Source organism: Triplophysa dalaica, chromosome 15 (genome assembly GCF_015846415.1).
Source record: "Triplophysa dalaica isolate WHDGS20190420 chromosome 15, ASM1584641v1, whole genome shotgun sequence".
NCBI classification, from domain to species: domain Eukaryota; kingdom Metazoa; phylum Chordata; class Actinopteri; order Cypriniformes; family Nemacheilidae; genus Triplophysa; species Triplophysa dalaica.
Window position 1 is genome coordinate 19,166,388 of NC_079556.1, and position 15,471 is coordinate 19,181,858.

The window sequence follows — 15,471 nt, forward strand, 5'->3', positions numbered from 1 at the left end:
GTTGAGTTTCCGTGTTTACCGTCTTGCTCAAGAGCGTTCATGTTACGGAAATAATCACCAGTTTTGCTGTCGTGAAGCTTTACACCACGAACGTCAATGATATCAGCGAGATAAACCACCAAACGGACAATCAAAACAATACATTTGAAGCGATCGTTTACCGTCCGCTCGTCTGTAGAGGATTAAAGAGCGATGATGGCGTCCAGCTATAACGCCAAGGATGAGGACGGTCATCATCCCGGTTCGGTAGGCTCCGGCGGTCCGGGCGCCGTCAAGAACAGGAAACCCGATAACACGGCGTTCAAACAACAGCGGTTACCCGCCTGGCAGCCCATTCTGACCGCGGGCACCGTCCTGCCCGCTTTCTTCACGATCGGACTCGTTTTCATCCCCATCGGAATCGGACTTTTCGTCACATCCAACAACATCAAAGAGTTCGAGGTGCTTATCCTGACAGCGTAACTATAGCAACCGATCAAACGTGTGTTATCTGCACCGAGTTGATGTGTTCATTTTTTGTTGTAGATTGACTACACTGGTGTCGACAAATCCAGTCCGTGTTTCCACTGCTCTCAAAACTACAGCTGGAACAGCACCAGTGCCTGTACCTGCTCTGTCCCCTTCACCCTAGACCAGTCCTTTGAGGTATATACTTTATTTTCATGTACACTTAAAACTCTTCAATAGTTTAGGGAACCTTGGTCAAAGCAATTCTATGTGTAGAATTTGCAGAAATGTTTTATCATTTTATCAAGCAGCTTCTTGAGGTCTCACTTCTGTTCTAAAACCATCCATTATTTTAGTCATTCATTTCAAAAACATTTTTATTAAATAATTGTAAAAACAATTGTATTTATTCAAATAAATAGTATAAATATAATATAACTGTATTTTTGTCTATAAAACATGTAAGCATACAGTTTGGGCTTGAAAGGTGTGAAAACTAAAGAGAAACATTTCACTTAAGTGAGCCTAAACTTGAGAACAGTTCATGTGCTTGTGGTCTTGTCTGTATACCTCAGCTTTTAAGTGTTACTGTTGTATGTTTCCGCAAACTCGATCTTTGCCTAAGGTTTTTCTCGTTTGTAGCCAGATACTGGACAAAATATCACACTTCAGCAGTCTTGGGTGGATCTCAAGTTTGGTTTTGGCCATCACCCTTCTTTTACTTTACATGATAGCAGGTGTTGATAACAGATCAAGCCTTTATATATAAACCAACCTGTCGATCTATGATCCAACATTCCCTTGTGCAGCTTTACGGAAATTTAAGTGTTTTCACAAAAATTTATGTTTTTTAATACAGTGTTGTTTTGTTTAGTTTGTAGTGAACCCATGATAACGTTTCTTACTCTTTTACTTTTATTTACATTCTAGTCTTACTGTTTCACCATTCATTTATTCATCTTAACATTGTACTTGTACAGCGGTCTGCCCCTGAATTTCATTATTTTATTATTGTTGCAAATAACTTCCCAAAAGTCATTGTTTGTGAAGAACATTTTTTATTGTACACTGCGGCTGTTCCTCACTGTTCCGTTTTCATCCCTGTGAAGTGAAATATAAACACCATGAAGGTCCAAACAAAAGGGTTTATTTATAGATGCATTTATTTATAGGTCCATTAAGTTTTGTTACTTGGCCTGTGATCTCTTTTCCAGGCCATTTATCGATCAAATAAAGCACGCTCGTGTATAATGCAGTAGCATTTTACAGGATATTTTATTGATCGTGTCTGTACAGGTTTAAACAGAATTGTTTCCCGCTCATAAGATAATAGGTTGAGGATCAATCATGAATAAACTGCCTTTACGTGTGTATTTTATGAAAGCTGCAGATGTGTATCTAGACTGAAATGGCCACAGCCAAAAGATGGATGTGTGTTGTCAGATGTTTGTGCTGGTATTGCTTTTAACCACATATGGTTTGTTGCAGAGCAATGTTTTCATGTACTACGGGCTGTCCAACTTCTATCAAAACCATAGACGTTATGTCAAATCAAGAGATGACAGCCAGTTGAATGGGGACAAAAGCTCTTTACTGGTAGGTGATTCCAGTTAATGCGATTAACCTTAATTTATGTTGAGATAAATGTATTTCAGAACAGTTTCAACAACTTTTGCAACAAATGATGCTGATTGTTTCATATATTTAGGTACAAGACCTTTATTTTTGTTTTACAGAACCCTAGTAAAGAGTGTGAGCCGTATCGGAAGAGTGTTGAGAAGACCATTGCCCCCTGCGGTGCCATTGCAAACAGTCTTTTCAATGGTAAGACAATTATGTAACCTTGCAATGAACCATGTCTTAAATGAACTTGAGTTAATTTCCTAAGATGTTTCTCAGATTTATATATATATATTAATATATTGCATATATTTTAATATTTCTAGATACTTTGGAACTGTTTTATATCCATCCCAACGGAAATAGAACGGCTATTCATCTGGTAAAGACAGGCATTGCTTGGTGGACTGACAAGCATGTGAAGTTTAGAAACCCTGGAGGAAACAACATGAACCTCTCTGCAGCGTTTCAAGGTAAACGAAGCTGAGTGATGGTGAGACAGGTGGACAGACTTCTTACATACTATATACAATAGTATGTTTAGTTTTATATTATACTTGATTTGATTTTATATTTATTTAATAAAGCCCAAATATGCTATTGAAGATATGTAATTGATTGTCCCATGTAAGTAAACATTACTTTTTCTATACATTTATAGGCAGAATAATAGAAAAAGGTTGCCTAAAATATAAAGAGAATTGCATAGCTTAAACAAGAAATGACAAAGAAATAATAGTTCTCAATAAGACACATTTACATTACAGAAGATATATGATAGTTATATGCCTAAGTGTGTAATTACATTATTACATAATAATAGCAACTTTTGTGTCATCTACGCCAAAGTCATGCAGTCATGACTCGTGAGTCAGCGAGGTGTATAACAGTGGACTTAGCACAGAGCCCTGCGGCACACCAGTGTTTAATGTGACAAGTCGAGAGGTCCAGGTGTGGATAATGACTGGCTGTGTAGTGCTGCATAGAAAGTGCGCAGTTGCCCAGTTAAACTCAGATAATTTGTTAACTCTGTGATTGAAATTATTGTACAGTGAACTTAAATTCAAAATTATCTTTTGTTTTTTATTTGTCCAGGTGAATTAATGTAATGTCTGAGAATTGTTCTGATGTTTGATTGATAGCTTTTCTTAGCAGCTTATAAATGATCCAACAAGACATAATAAAATATGACCGGAATCAGCTGCCATTTAACTATTTTAATGTTTCTTAACCAATTAAAAACAACCTAACAGCATTATTAATCGACACAGAAACCAGCAAACCAGTGAACTGGCGAAAGCCGGTTTATGAGCTGGACCCCACTGATCCTGACAACAATGGTTTCATCAACGAGGATTTCATTGTGTGGATGAGAACAGCTGCTCTCCCAACCTTCAGAAAGCTTTTCCGGATCATTCAAAAGAAGAAAGACAGCAAGACCCCGACATTACAACCTGGAAACTATACCCTGGAGGTGACCTACAGTATCCTTGACAATAATATGCAATCTAAATCTTATATGCCTAAAAAATCAACATTCTTTTTAAACAATGTCATGAGACTAAGATCTAAAAATAACCCTGGCTTAACAGTTTTTTTTTTGTGAAGAGCCCTTTATATAAAATGTATATGAAAAACAGGTAATAATGTGTGTGTAACAGTAGAAAACTTCCACTGTATCTCTAGACTTCTTTAATCATGTGAATCCAGATTACCCAGTGCGCAGTTTCGATGGCCGCAAGCGTATGATCCTCAGCACGATTTCCTGGATGGGAGGAAAGAACCCTTTCCTGGGCATTGCCTACATGACCGTGGGCTCCGTGTGTTTCTTCCTGGGAGTGGTTTTACTCATTATCCACCATAAGTATGGTAACCGCAACAACAATGCTGACATTCCCAACTAACACGTGTCAGCTGAGCTCTTTACAGCTACATACTGACGTGAGATATGCAAGCATGAGTCACACGAGTCACACAGCTTAACTCATCTCTCATATCTCACACAGAGCAGATGCTCCTAGGTAAACATATTGGCGGCTGGATGGACTATTTGCAAATGTGTTGTTAATGCACTGGTATTTGAATTAATCTGTTTTAAGCATTTCATTATTTTGCACCAAAGATCTATCACTAAAAACCTAAGCAGTGTCTTCTTTCTGAAAAATTGTGTGATGAGGACAGTGTAATGATGGGGCCAAAATAACCTATTCAAACAAGTAGATTAGTTTTGGATGAATCTTACAAAAACGTTACCAGTTATTATTTCATTCCAAGAAAGAAAAGTATTGAAATGATGTGTTGCATAGAGAGGATGAGGTTCATTTCACAGTTTTCCTCAAGCTTCTCATTTTTGTTTTAGTTATAAGTTTAGTTTTAGTAGATGTCGATTATTTTCGGATTTTCATTACTATCAATATTTTATTTGCACTGTAAAATCTGAATGCTATATAAGTATTTCGCATTACAGTAAAAATAAGTTTAAAAGTGCTTAGTTGGCATAAAAATGATGCCACAATCCCAAAGCATTTTATTGGTCATTACGACAGGCTTCCGCATTTATACCTAAAATATAACTTGAACATATGACAGGCTGTGTGAGATTTATTCGCTCAGATATTTAAGTGATTTTACTGATGAAACAATATTTCTGATGTACAGTTTGACACATGCATATCAGCAAAGATTGTGTGCATATATTCACTGAAATGCTGAACTGTGATCTTTGAGGATTTGATTGAAGCAAAGCTGTTCATTTTTTGAGTTTGTTGTACAATATTGTTATATGTATTGTTAGAAGTATGTGTTTGGTAGCTGGTAGCTTTATTGATCTTTGTTGTGTAAATGTCCTGTGTTGGCCTGTAATTATGTCTGTTATTTTAAAGTTGTGAAATAATAAAAGCATGAGCACTGAAATTGTGTTTTGGTGTCTTTAATGCTTAAAAAACAGACTGTACAAAATACTATACGTTTCCAAAACTGTTGGATAAGATCACCAGAAAAAACTGATTCATCATTGGTATCGTACATGTAGCTCATTTTTATTCTACGTATTTCATGCTTTAGCAACGAGTTCATAGTTTACAAATCTGTCTTTAACAGCATAAAGGACCACAGCAGAGTAAGCAGCTGTCAGTATAAAATGGGATTGTGTTTCAATAAATATTAAAACGAATTTTTAAATAAATTTACAGGAATATTTTGGACGCTGTTGTTCACTGTCCAGCAGAGGGCAGTCACTCGTCACTGTGCGCTCGAGCAGCCTCAACAGCGAGCAGAAGAAGAAGTGACATTACGTTATCCAGTGTCCTTGTGCTTCCGCGGCTTCCTGAGCACTGCGATCTAAACTAAAGCATAAATTCATCATGTTTAGACACTTAAGGGTGAGATTTAATCACTGTGTTTCATTATGTTTATCTCTAGAGGGCTTGAATGAGATTCAAGTAGTTGTCTTTTCGAGCGTAAATGTGGTAGATGTGATGAAAACGTTTAGCATAGCATTTGCGCTCGTGACCTCCTGCTTCTTAAAGGAAATGTTAAGGATGTATTTGTGTGTAGCAAAAACTAACACTTCTGTTTTGACGAAATGTATATTTTTACAAAGACATTTCAGTAAGTTGACATTTATTATTGTAAATGTTGTTGTTGTTTCATGGGCGTATTATATCTTAAGCTTTTTCACATTAGGATCGTACTGACCCATTAAGTGACAGAAGGACGTTTTTATCAGTCCTACGTTGGTCAGGATGTGTTTTCCTTTCTGTGTGTTATATGTATAACTTAAACGTGAAGTAAAATGTAAACATTTATTTTGCCCTTTAGACATTGCAGCAGGTCTCCAGACGCACTCTATTCAACAGTGCACCCAGACAGCTGGAGAATAAAGTCCCAGCAAAGCAGAAGTTGTTTCAGGTTAGTCCTCTTTACCAGTTTTGACCCAGTCTAACTAGAGCGTTTTCTCCTCAGATTCCCCAAAACCTCAAACTTTTTACTTGATTTACTATCGTCTGGTATATACAGTGACCTCCACTAATATTGGCAATATTAGTGGAGGTCACTGTATTGTCCTCTTTGGCACTGGTCTGTTAATGGTACTGTTAAAGTTAAGACTGCAATTTGTTCCCAGGTTCTGGACAAATATTGTGGATGAACAGATAAGTACGACATGATTGGCTAATAGGGTTCACTTTCGTAGTAGGCTGCGATTACTAATCATGCATGTGTTGTAATGCTAAAATAGTAAAAATGTGTCAAATCTAAGTAGTGCAATGCTTTGCTTATTCTGTAACCGTTATATCACTGGCTTTGAGGCTGTCATATTCTGCTCATAGCCGATCAGCGCTAAATTAAGAGTGGTTGTTTAGATATTTCGCTTTATAAAATATATATGACATACTGCAAGATTTAGTTATTAATTCATTGGTGTTTTGTACACATACACAGCGGTAAAATGAATTAAAACATATTATTTTTAATGTCGTAAATGATTTTCCTAGGTACACCGTTTGCACACTTTTAAGTTTTTACATTTTGTAGTGAAACCAGAACTGTGGGATTTTAAGTGCTTTGCTCACCCTTAAATAAAGGGCACTTTTGTTTTACTTCATGTTGTTCCAAATCTGTATGCAGTTATTTAGAACACAGTTATACATTTTGAAGAATCACGATGAAGTTTGCATAAACAATCAGTTATGCAACAACAGTTGATATTGACTAAAGACTCTAAAGTATTATTTGGTTTTATTGCAGTTTAGATCATTCATTTGATATAGACACCCTTGGTTCTTGTGTGTGGAGAGTGTTTTATCACTTTTGGAGATGATTCAATGAATATCTGATTTTTGTCGGGTCCTCACACACACGACAACTTTATGGTTCTGACACTCGCTTATCACACAGAAGAATTAATCTTGCCTCGATGCATCCTTTGTCTACTAACTTCCTCTTCGTCGTTGGTATCAATGTGTGCTTGGCAAGACCGTTTTGTGCTTGAGCACCGCCAAGTCGTGTTTTACTGTAACTTCAGCAGCACAAAAGCACCAATCTCATTGGTCAGCCACTTTTAACGCGGTGCATCAACCCCCCCAAAAAACAAACCCGATGCATTTTTTTAGATGACACTTTTACGCTTTCTGTTTTGCACATAAGTGTTCACACTCACATTGACGCCCTTTATTTTGTCCTGAGGCATTAAACGCTGGCGATAAGCACGCACCATTACCGTCCCGGTGTGGACGAGCCTTAAACTGTCTCTTTTGCTTTAGTCCACTCACACACAATTGCTTGATGGTAATGTATACTCGTGGCTCCTAATAAGTGGATGCTGAAGTGTCAATTATGTTAATATTCTGTTCCAACTCCATTTTTCTAGGAAGACAATGGGATGCCAGTTCATTTGAAGGGAGGTGCAAAGGATGCTCTCTTGTATAGGGCAACAATGGCCCTTACTGTCTTTGGTAAGCTCTTTATATAATGAACACTGACATTCATTGGTATCATGTATTGCTGTTTACTCAGGAATGTAAATAGTGGGTTTATGTTAGTTATTATTTGTAAATAATAATTATTGTATTTTACATACATGTTGCAGTCTTAATTCCGAATCATTATACGATCTACTTAGAACCTATGTCCTGCTTCAGTGGGATCTATTCGTATTTAAACTTATGAAAGGTGTAAATAGTTTCATCAGTTTGTTTTAGTTTGATCTCATACTTTAAATGACTCTGTGTCACAAAAATCTTATTCAGGGTTAATTATTTGAAAGGTCTTTCCACAGAAGTGTCAGGAAATGTCAGGTTTCATTGTGTTTTTTGTGCTCCTTTCTTTGATATGTACTCTCTTTTTCTACTGTATTGAAAAACCTTTTCTCTCTACAGGATGTGGTTTTGTGGTGTATTCGCTTGTCGATGCTGCATTGCCCAAGAAGAAGTAATAAACAGTTCCCTCTGTTCCCATGTCTGAGCTGTAAAGATCATTAAACCTCAGAATTGTACTGTCAGTTATTTTCAATACAAGGAATAAATATTTATTGATTGTGCTATAAAGTACATGTAATATGTAATAAAATGTCACACTGTACAAACGGTCCGTGTATTCCTTGTTGTGTCACCTCTCCTCAAACACAATCGTTTGAACATGTATGCACATGCATCTAAAGTCGCATTCTTTGTTTTGTTTGCCAAATTAGCATCATAGAATAGTGAGATTTATGTCTTTGTAATGATGCTTAAATTCGACTCTTTAGAAGTTGCTTTAGGTGTATTTAAACATGAAACGGATTCAAACTGATCTAGGTAGATGCTAATGCTGCTATGTGTATGAAAAGGTCTAGGTAGCTGTGAAAGCTGCTCACGAAAAATGTTCTTTGTTAAATACTTCAGTATGATTTAGGATGCTGTTGGCAGAGGTGCACCTAAACAAAACTACTTTGGCACCTTACGTTTAGAATGCATATTTTGTTTATAAAGTACTTGTATTCATAAGATTTACTTTGTATACTTTGTTTACTACAACATCAGCACACATGTTGTGAAGTATATTCATCTTCGTCACACATGTACTGTACATTAGCATGCATTCTTCGTTTACTGAAGGTTTGTCTTGTCCTTGTAGTGTAAATTAACTTTTTTATTTGGAACAGATTAAAGGTTTAGAGTATATTTTCCTGTGCAGAATCAATATTAAAACATTAAAGAATATCACAGCCCATGACAATTGACCCTCAAACACATCAGTTCCTCTAATGTTAGTTTGGTTCCCGTTAATATTTTTATGTGAACCAAATAATTTGTTCTAGGAGACTTCAAATAAACAAAAAACGTATGCAAAATGTTCCCAAGGGTTATGGGTTGATAGTTTGGGTTCCTTTATTTTTTTGCAAAATCTGTGCCAGTCTGTTCCTCCTCTTCTTACTCCAGCACGCGCTTTCTCCTCTCCGGGATGCAAAGAGCGCGAATAGTTAAACATTAACGGTCATTGCTATTTTACTTATTTAGGTCACAGCAATTTCTCGATTTCAGTCTTTCTTTAATAACTCACAAATGTAAGAATACATATTTAACAAAACCAATTGATGTTTGTGAGTGCTAATGAAGTTTTTCATTCTAGTGTCTTAAAAGCGGACAGCTGCTGAGGTAAGACGATCAAATGTTAGCATAAAGTCAATTTAAATGTCTATTTATTTGTTATAAGATACAACACCGAAAGAAAACGAAGATTGATGTCATTAGTTATGCGATTTAGACCACTTCACTGTTTTAATAAAACGATGATGACGAGGTAACCTTAGACTAGTATGCCAAGAGTGCAGTTTGATTTAAATGTCGTACGAGATAGTTTTGTACTTCATAAAAAAGTTATCTTAACTTCAGATTGTTAAACATCTATAAAAGTTATGGTTCTTTCTGTGGATGGCCAGCATTTAGAGGAACGTTCTGGGGACCAAAAAGTTGTCAGCACATCCCACTAAAAAGGACCACTGCTCATTTAAAACTGGGGGCTCCATTCTTGAGGAATTTCGTAAAGGAATAAAGTGAGGAACAACCCCCAGGTTGAGATCAGACACCTCCCACTCTCACAGAGGTTTTCTGATATCAGACACCTCCCACTCTCACAGAGGTTTTCTGATATCAGACACCTCCCATTCTCACAGAGGCTTTCCCTCGATGCTGGACGAGCCTCTCAGTTCTCATTCTGTCTGCAGAGGGACATCAGCTCTGACTTTCCATCCGTATTATTATAGGACACTTGAACAGGTCTGAATATGATTTTATTCTATTCACACATCTCTAAAGAGTTCTGAGAAGTTTTGTAGATTTATATGTATACAATTATATGTATAATTGCGTTCTGATATTAAATAGAAAGTTACATTATTATTGCTCGTAACGTTTTAAGTTGAGTTATTCTGATCTCCTTTTTGTAAATATTGTTTTTTAAATTAGATGAATCTTTTGTTTAACTGCTTTGAGAAATGCATTCATCTTTGTAAATTGTATTTAAACGTGTGCAGGGCAAATACAACGAACATTTTTTTTTTTAATTCAAGCAGAACAAATATATTTTGATAATTGTTATTAATGGAAATTGGAGTGAAGTAAGCATCTGTATCTATGAGCACGTTGCGTTTTCATTGCATGTTTATAGATGTCCAGATGGAGGCGCTCGTGTGCTACAAAGCTGATCAGAGGGTCTTGTGTAGAATAATCATACATGGGAAACAACTCTATTTCATTGAAAAAAATGATGATATGCATTTATCTCGGCCATATGTAGTGCATAAAAAACGGATATATAATGTTTCTGTCAATTAAAAATAATGTGATATGATGCAGTAATGTTTAATGACAAGTAAATTTTCTTTTATTTCCAGATTGATTCATGAGCTGCTGACTGTCTCTCTGTTTAAACATGAAGATCAGGCTGTGTTTCGCCGCTGCTGCACTCTTAACTTTATTACTGAATTCAGTCGAGGCTCAAGGTATGGTTGGTTTCTAAATTATTTCTCTCTGTCCCCTGTAACTAATTTATTATATAAAAATGTATTATCTGAAACATATTTTTGACTTCATTATCAGACATTACTGTGGTCAAATATAAATAAAATTTCATTTTAAAATCATATTATATGCAGTAGTTTAACTACTGTGTATTTTGTTATATATGTATATTTGAGAAATGCATGATTTTTCACACACTAATACATTTTATAAGTTTTTAAGCCAAGTAGATTTCATCGACTTAATGAGCAAATTATTTTTCAAAGTTGCACATGTAATTTCTGTATACATAAAACCATGATCTTAAAAAGAGACACACACACACTTTTTCAAAAGTAAAAATGCTGAAATGTGTCGGATGGAATATGTTTATGTCATCTGTTGCGGGGCGAGCCTCTGCAGTTTTGAACAAGCAAGTCTGGGATGGTAATCACTTCTCCTATGAGTCATTTACTGCCCAATGAATTACCATAAGAGAGCCGGCTAATGACATGAGGACTGAGATGAAAGGATTTCATTATTAAACAGATCCGGACAGGTTAAACAGAGGTTTTCATATTTGTGGTATAAATTCTGCAGCATTTACGTTCTAAAAAGTGTCCTTAGGGCTCTTTTTGCCCTAGGAGCTCAAAGTCCTGCAGTTATCGCGAGTTGATGGATGTACACCAGAACACACTTGCATGGTAATCTGGAGTTTTTAATTCCAGAAAGCAAGTGCTAATTTACAGGGGAAACTTCTCCGGCAAAAAGTTTTTAATAAAAACAAAATTTCTTTCAGTGCCATCAGTTACATGCATAGACTGGATGAGGGTTTTCTACCGCAAGATTTAAAGTTGTTTTAGTTTAAGTTAGATATATTCTTTCAGTCACCACACAGCATCAGTTTAGCTGTCTCGGGAGAATATTTGAGGATGAAGCGTAAATCGACTGGAACACCGAATGGAAACATGTAATTCATTCATTTTTTGCGCTGTAACAGAATGGAAAAGACGTAACATGAGAGGACTAAATTATTCCTCAAGACAAAGAGGCTTTTCAGGCTTCCTGCAGCAGTCGTCGAAAACGCTGAGTTGCAATCCATATGGAAAGTTAATATGCAGTAATGTTTAATGTCAGCACATGCTGCGGAATTACTTTGGCTTCTGTTCGGCCTCTCTGGGAGACTCCGACCTCTTTTCCGAGCTGCCTGGCAACCGTGCAAGCCAAAAAGAATGCCTGACTGGCTGGAAGTTATTGACATGGGGCCGACTCTCTCCGGGGAGCGACAGAGGTGCTTTTTTCCGACGCGCCTCTTTATTCTGAAGTTCCCAGAAACCTGACACGAGCGGAGAGTTCTGTCATTTTCGTTATTAAACTGTCAAAGTCAACAAAACTGTCGCGTTTCATTATTCCACACTCCACTGAGCTAGTATATTGTATTTTAGACTGTCTACGAGTAAACACTAGGTAGAGTTTTATATGTTCATGTTGTGCGTCGGTGCCGAGACACCGCCCGTGAGATCTCTCAGCTTGACCCCTGAAAATCAGTCTGAAGACTCATGGGGTCCAGGCCTGTTTGGACACATGAAGCTAATCAACCCCGGGCCGTTTGAGTATGATGCGTCAGGTTGGTGAGCATTCTTTTTCCGGCAGACCCTCAACTCTGTGTTCAGGTCGTGTTGTTTGTTCTTTGCCTGTGCAACGGTGTGTTTCCTCCATCATTTATTTTAAAATGATATTTTGCTGCTCTGGCCTCCATCTTTTTCCCCTCAAAACTTTCCTTCGTCTTGTTTTTGCATGTGACATTTGCTTTATTCACATTACCAGCTGGTCATTAGGGACCCAGCTAAACAGACAGGCACAGCTGGTTAACACAATACTCGGTGTTTGTACTGCTTAACTAGCTACCAGCTGCACCAGCATAACTGTGTCGACCCAGCGGCATATCCAGCTATTTGTACAGTAGTGCATGAAAATATTTAGATAATTAAGATTTCAACAAGGAAGATCTGCCATCATATAGATGATAAATCTATAGAAGGCAATTTTTGGATCTTCATCACCTTGTTGATGAGCATTAACATTAAATACACTCTTAAAAATAAAGGTTCTTTGACAAGGTGTTTTCTGTAAACTTATTTGACATATACTGGTATTATGAAAAGTGCAATGCAGATAAATGCAAAGTGAATCGAATATCAACAATGCATTCTGGTCCTTTAAAAAAACTTAAAGCCAATGCATAGTATCTAACACTTTTTCAAGCAAACATATCGAACCGTATTGCATCCTTATATAAACTCAATTTATATTTACACAACAAATATTTATACAAACATCAACTGTTCCCCCTCGACTTTCTTCTGTAGAACACAAAAGAAGATATTTTGAGAAATGTCTCGGTGGTTTTGCGTCCATTCAGTGGAAGTCAATGGGGTAAATGTTGTTTGGTTACCGACATTCTTCAAAATATCTTCTTTTGTGTTCTGCAGAAGAAAGAAAGTCATACATATTTCGAATAACATGAGGGTAAATAAGAACCTATATTCTAAAGGGTTTCTTTTGCACAGCACAAGCTGAAATCCTGACAAAATCAACTAATATTTTGGTTAAAGCAAAGCATGTTTGATATCATAACCTCCGTGTTTTACATTTAGAACCAGATCAACTGCTTTTCCTGTGCAAACAAGACATTATTCTGACATCAATTTTCAGCATCCGATGTTGATGTTGAGCGTGTACGTGGACATCTCTACCTCCACCTGCTGAGATGAGATCCACAATGCATTGATGTAGATTGCATGTTAATGTCTATCACAAAATATCATTTTAAAATACATTTGTAACCTTTCTATGTTTGGTTCCTCGTGTACATGGAAGCCGTTTATCAAGTTGTTCACCCAGCAACTTTCTCATGTACCTGTGCATGACACTGTGGCAACCAAGGGAATGTGGATTTGTTTTTTCATTAATACGAGATTATTTCGTATTATGTTGTTTGTCAATATTTTGTGTTTGTACAGTTGTACATCTATACTAAGTGTCAAATAAGTATGTGTGAAAAGAAACTACACAACAGTCGGTCACGATGAATTGTGTATTCTTTTTCTGAGATTTGCAATGGATGTTTGTCTTACAAATACATTTACATTTATGCATTTGGCAGACGCTTTTATCCAAAGCGACTTGCATTGGATTGTATTATACATTTGTTTCTGACCATGTGCAATCCCCTGGGATCGAACCCATGACCTTGGCATTACTTGTGCCATGCTCTAACCATTGAGATATATAGATATATATATATGCACTTACACCGAGTGTAAATATAACATATAAATGTATACTTTACATACTGCTGGCCTCTTATCATAATAAAACTTGATTCCATTGTATAATCAACATCTTGGGAATGATATGATTGATTTATCACGTTTTGTTTCCAGTGTACAGGCATGCTTTGTATTGACAGCATTCAGCATGCATTGGATGGTTGTCTGCATATGGATGGGTGATGAAGTATACGGGTATAGAAATGTGTTTAGACTTTCACAGCTTGAGCTGCAGACCGTGACATTCCGGGTTATGCAACTCAAGAAAAGGCCATTTGATCCATTCGAATGGCTTGCGTGGTGTTTTGTCATCTTTACTATGGTTGTGTTTGTCCTGCCCAACAATGAACAATTGAACTTCAGTCTGAAGTGTTTGTCGTTGGGATTACTAAAATCATCTCTTTTTTTTTTTTTAGCATTATTACTATTATTCATTCAGACGTATCCATCTCTTTCGTGAAATCTTGACTATATAAACCTCTTCTTTGCAGTGGAGCCCCCATCAGACTTGAAATTTAAAATCATAAATGAGAATACTGTGCTGATGTCATGGAGGAGACCTTTATCTAACGTACATGGCTTCAAAATACAAGTAACATCAGACACCGGTGAGCGAGATCAACAGTTGTCAATGGCAATCAATGAGATGCCTTGAATGATATATCTTCTAACGTGATATTCCATATTTGTTCCAGATGATTCCAGAGATTTAAATCTCCCTGAATCGGCCACAAGCACATCTATCACGGATCTAACTCCAGATGTGGACTATTCAGTGGCAATCAGTTCATATTTTGGCACAGAAGAAAGTATTCCTATTCTTGGCCAAATCACTAGTAAGTGTTCACCACAAAATACACTACTTAATACTGATGTTTGCTATAATATTACATTACTATTACTACTACTTACAGTATATGTCAGTTTAAGGGTTTTTGGTTGCTGCAAAAATGAAGATCTAATTTCTCCTTCTTTTACAGTTCAATCCAGTAACACCAATGAAACCAGAAAGCCACAGTCAGAAGTGATCAGTGAGTATTTTCAACATTGAATCAGACATTTTATCATTCCAGAGATAAGGTACTGTAATTTTGCTTCTTGTCAAACCAGATTAACTGTACCCGCCATACTATGTATAAAACTTTCTATGGACTGTTATTCCAGCCCCTGAGGGCTTTGAGAATTTGTTTCTATTTGACAAGAAAGGTTGCCGAAGAATTAGAACTCATAATAGAGGTCATAAAATAGAATTAGACTTCATAAAATGTATTGCTTTGCGCTGTTGAATGGGTAAATTGTTATGGTAGAGAGGAAGGGTGAGGTCACTTTCCAGCCTAAAGGATTGACCCTCATATACTCATGTTTTAAACTCATGGAAAGGATTACAGTCTTACCCAAATTCACTCAAGTTTCCTTTCTTGCGAATCCAAATAGTATAAACATAAAAAAATGCCAGTTCAGGGTAAAATTTTGAAGTGCTGATTAAAGAAAACAGAAGTTTATTGAACGTTCCATTTGCTCTTGAAAGGCAAAAATTACAAGTCGCTAAATTAATTTCCCACATAGATTGTGGGTGATGGCACCGGCTTTCTCTC

The 15,471-nt window shown here is 36.7% G+C and overlaps 3 protein-coding genes across 6 annotated transcripts in view; all 3 read left to right on the plus strand.

Annotated features, from left to right (window-relative positions):
• tmem30aa (transmembrane protein 30Aa) lies at positions 1-4,983 on the plus strand. Its single transcript, XM_056768737.1, has 7 exons — positions 1-441; positions 526-645; positions 1,936-2,043; positions 2,184-2,271; positions 2,394-2,540; positions 3,339-3,551; positions 3,778-4,983. Exons 1-7 carry the CDS (start codon positions 193-195, stop codon positions 3,969-3,971), a joined length of 1,119 nt encoding a protein of 372 aa, XP_056624715.1. The 5' UTR covers positions 1-192; the 3' UTR covers positions 3,972-4,983.
• A 343-nt stretch (positions 4,984-5,326) lies between these two features.
• On the plus strand, positions 5,327-8,152 carry LOC130436859 (cytochrome c oxidase subunit 7A2, mitochondrial). The gene is made up of 4 exons (XM_056767854.1): positions 5,327-5,447; positions 5,887-5,976; positions 7,436-7,520; positions 7,944-8,152. The coding sequence occupies exons 1-4, from the start codon at positions 5,430-5,432 to the stop codon at positions 7,997-7,999; spliced, it is 249 nt and encodes an 82-aa protein (XP_056623832.1). The 5' UTR covers positions 5,327-5,429; the 3' UTR covers positions 8,000-8,152.
• A 1,551-nt stretch (positions 8,153-9,703) lies between these two features.
• Positions 9,704-15,471, plus strand: part of col12a1a (collagen, type XII, alpha 1a) — a 56,660-nt gene continuing 50,892 nt past the window's right edge. For all 4 annotated transcript variants that reach the window (XM_056767269.1, XM_056767271.1, XM_056767273.1 and 1 more), the window contains exons 1-5: positions 9,704-9,821; positions 10,439-10,546; positions 14,368-14,484; positions 14,572-14,712; positions 14,857-14,907. In XM_056767269.1, coding sequence (XP_056623247.1) covers positions 10,477-10,546; positions 14,368-14,484; positions 14,572-14,712; positions 14,857-14,907 — 379 coding nt within the window. In that variant the 5' untranslated portion in view covers positions 9,704-9,821; positions 10,439-10,476. The remainder of the gene's footprint in view (positions 9,822-10,438; positions 10,547-14,367; positions 14,485-14,571; positions 14,713-14,856; positions 14,908-15,471) is intronic.

What these genes read in the sequence shown, in the direction of transcription:
- tmem30aa (XM_056768737.1), top strand. Translation starts at nt 193, where the DNA reads ATGATGGCGTCCAGCTATAACGCCAAGGATGAGGACGGTCATCATCCC. An exon ending in GGGACAAAAGCTCTTTACTG is followed by an intron (nt 2,044 to 2,183) that starts GTAGGTGATTCC and finishes TTTGTTTTACAG; the next exon opens with AACCCTAGTAAAGAGTGTGA. An exon ending in TGCAAACAGTCTTTTCAATG is followed by an intron (nt 2,272 to 2,393) that starts GTAAGACAATTA and finishes TAATATTTCTAG; the next exon opens with ATACTTTGGAACTGTTTTAT.
- LOC130436859 (XM_056767854.1), top strand. An exon ending in CAAAGCAGAAGTTGTTTCAG is followed by an intron (nt 5,977 to 7,435) that starts GTTAGTCCTCTT and finishes CCATTTTTCTAG; the next exon opens with GAAGACAATGGGATGCCAGT. An exon ending in AATGGCCCTTACTGTCTTTG is followed by an intron (nt 7,521 to 7,943) that starts GTAAGCTCTTTA and finishes TTCTCTCTACAG; the next exon opens with GATGTGGTTTTGTGGTGTAT.